The sequence below is a fragment of the Hylaeus volcanicus genome, chromosome 2, assembly GCF_026283585.1.
Source record: "Hylaeus volcanicus isolate JK05 chromosome 2, UHH_iyHylVolc1.0_haploid, whole genome shotgun sequence".
Taxonomy (NCBI): domain Eukaryota; kingdom Metazoa; phylum Arthropoda; class Insecta; order Hymenoptera; family Colletidae; genus Hylaeus; species Hylaeus volcanicus.
In genome coordinates, this window is record NC_071977.1 from 29,998,281 (window position 1) to 29,999,958 (window position 1,678).

General features: G+C 50.4%; 1 protein-coding gene across 1 annotated transcript in view; it reads right to left on the bottom strand.

The window, feature by feature from the left end:
• Positions 1-1,678, bottom strand: part of LOC128872980 (ejaculatory bulb-specific protein 3) — a 13,259-nt gene that overhangs the window by 5,661 nt on the left and 5,920 nt on the right. Inside the window, exon 2 of the mRNA XM_054116209.1 lies at positions 1,061-1,235. Within this exon, the coding sequence (XP_053972184.1) occupies positions 1,061-1,235 (175 nt within the window). The remainder of the gene's footprint in view (positions 1-1,060; positions 1,236-1,678) is intronic.

Sequence of the window (1,678 nt, forward strand, 5' to 3'; positions counted from 1 at the left end):
GCCGCCCGATTGGATATATACGTGTGATCCACCGGTGGTACACGCCGGCGTGTTAAACAGACTGTAGAAAAACTCGGTTAGATTCGCGTGGAGTAATCGTCGCCGACAGACTCGATTCGCTCCCCCTTGAAATACGTCATCTCCCGGAGCTTATTTTCGAAAGAAAGCAGAGGGAAGGTTCTTCTTTTCGTGCATTTGACCGAGGTAGCGCACGATTCGGAAGACGCCTCGCTCCCAGGAGATGGAGGTCGAACAAAATCGGCCGGAGGCTCTTTGGATGTTCGGTAGAGGAAGCCCCCCCCCCCCCGCAATCTGCCTTCTTTTTCGGTCGAGTGACTCGACTTTGACCCTCGTCCAATATTTGACAGCGTTACACCGCGTATGGTAGACCGCAAACTTCCCATCAAGCTACGTTCGCCGTTCGTTTGGCTGGTCGGTTCAGATTTGGAAGACGAACTCGCGAAGAGGGTGCGCGACGAACAAAAGAAGAGCGAAAGAGAGAAAGCGAGAAGGAAAATAGGAAAAGAGAGAGTATTGCTTATCGGATCTCGAGTCTAGGGGTCCCTTAAGACCGAGTAACGGGGAACGTTAGGAGTCTGTACAATAAAACAAGCCGCGCTTCGGGAATAGAAAAGCCGAGATCGGTGGAATAGAAAAGTACAGCGGGAAATTTGCCTGCTGGTTCTGGCTGCGATTTATGTGTGACGCGCCGCTGACATTCCGAGAACCCACCCCTTTTTCCCTTGTACCGCGATTGTTTTCCCGTTCCAACGAAACTGTGAATTATCGTTCGTGTTTGTCTGCCGATTTCTTTTTTCCAATTTTTACGACGCGAGCTTTACCGACCGGCGCGAGCAACGAGACGAATAGTCCGATCGATCGCTGACGGGTAAGCGTCAACGTTTTAGCGCTTCAAAATTTGATCAGCGCTCGCGTCCTACGGAGTCGTGGAAGTTCGCGTTCGCTCGGAAGATACGATGTTCGGAGAGCGATCGACGACAAAATGGTAAATACCGTCGATTACGTGTTCGCGTTAACTCGGACTCAAACGTCGACTCACTTTTAAGCTCCTTGCCGTCGGCGGTGCAGCTTCCCTTTTCCAGGAGGCAGTTTACGTAGTTGTTCAGCAGACGATCGCTCCTCAGGATCTGATCCAAGTCGACGTTGTCGTACTTGGTCGTGTACTTCTCGTTTGCCAGGGCGCAGACCACCACGGCGAGGAAAACAACCGCAACCTAGATTCGTCGACGGGCAGAAAAGCGGAAGCCTTTTATAAAGTGTATCCTCGAGATAAGACGGCACGACGCCATAACACGGACCAACCGTTCCCTCTCCGTTAAGGGAAGGACTAATAAGAAAAACTGAGGGCCTTTGGGAGAAACGTTATCGTTCGGTGGCGTTGGGACTGGAGACCGAGGGATTACTTTCTTCTCCTTGCCGTGTATCACAGCACCACCCCGATCTTCCCTTGCTAAATACTTTACGATGCTGTACGACGTCTAACGCGTTTCGAAGTTTCGTCCACCCTATGGACTTTCGCGTGCTATTTTTGAATATAAATTTCGAAAAAAAATAAGCTCCGATAAAAGAACGATGAGTGCAGTCATGCGGAAAATTTTGTTACCATTGGTCATTCAACCAGTCGGCTGTGTTGGACGAGTATACTCGTCACAGAGAA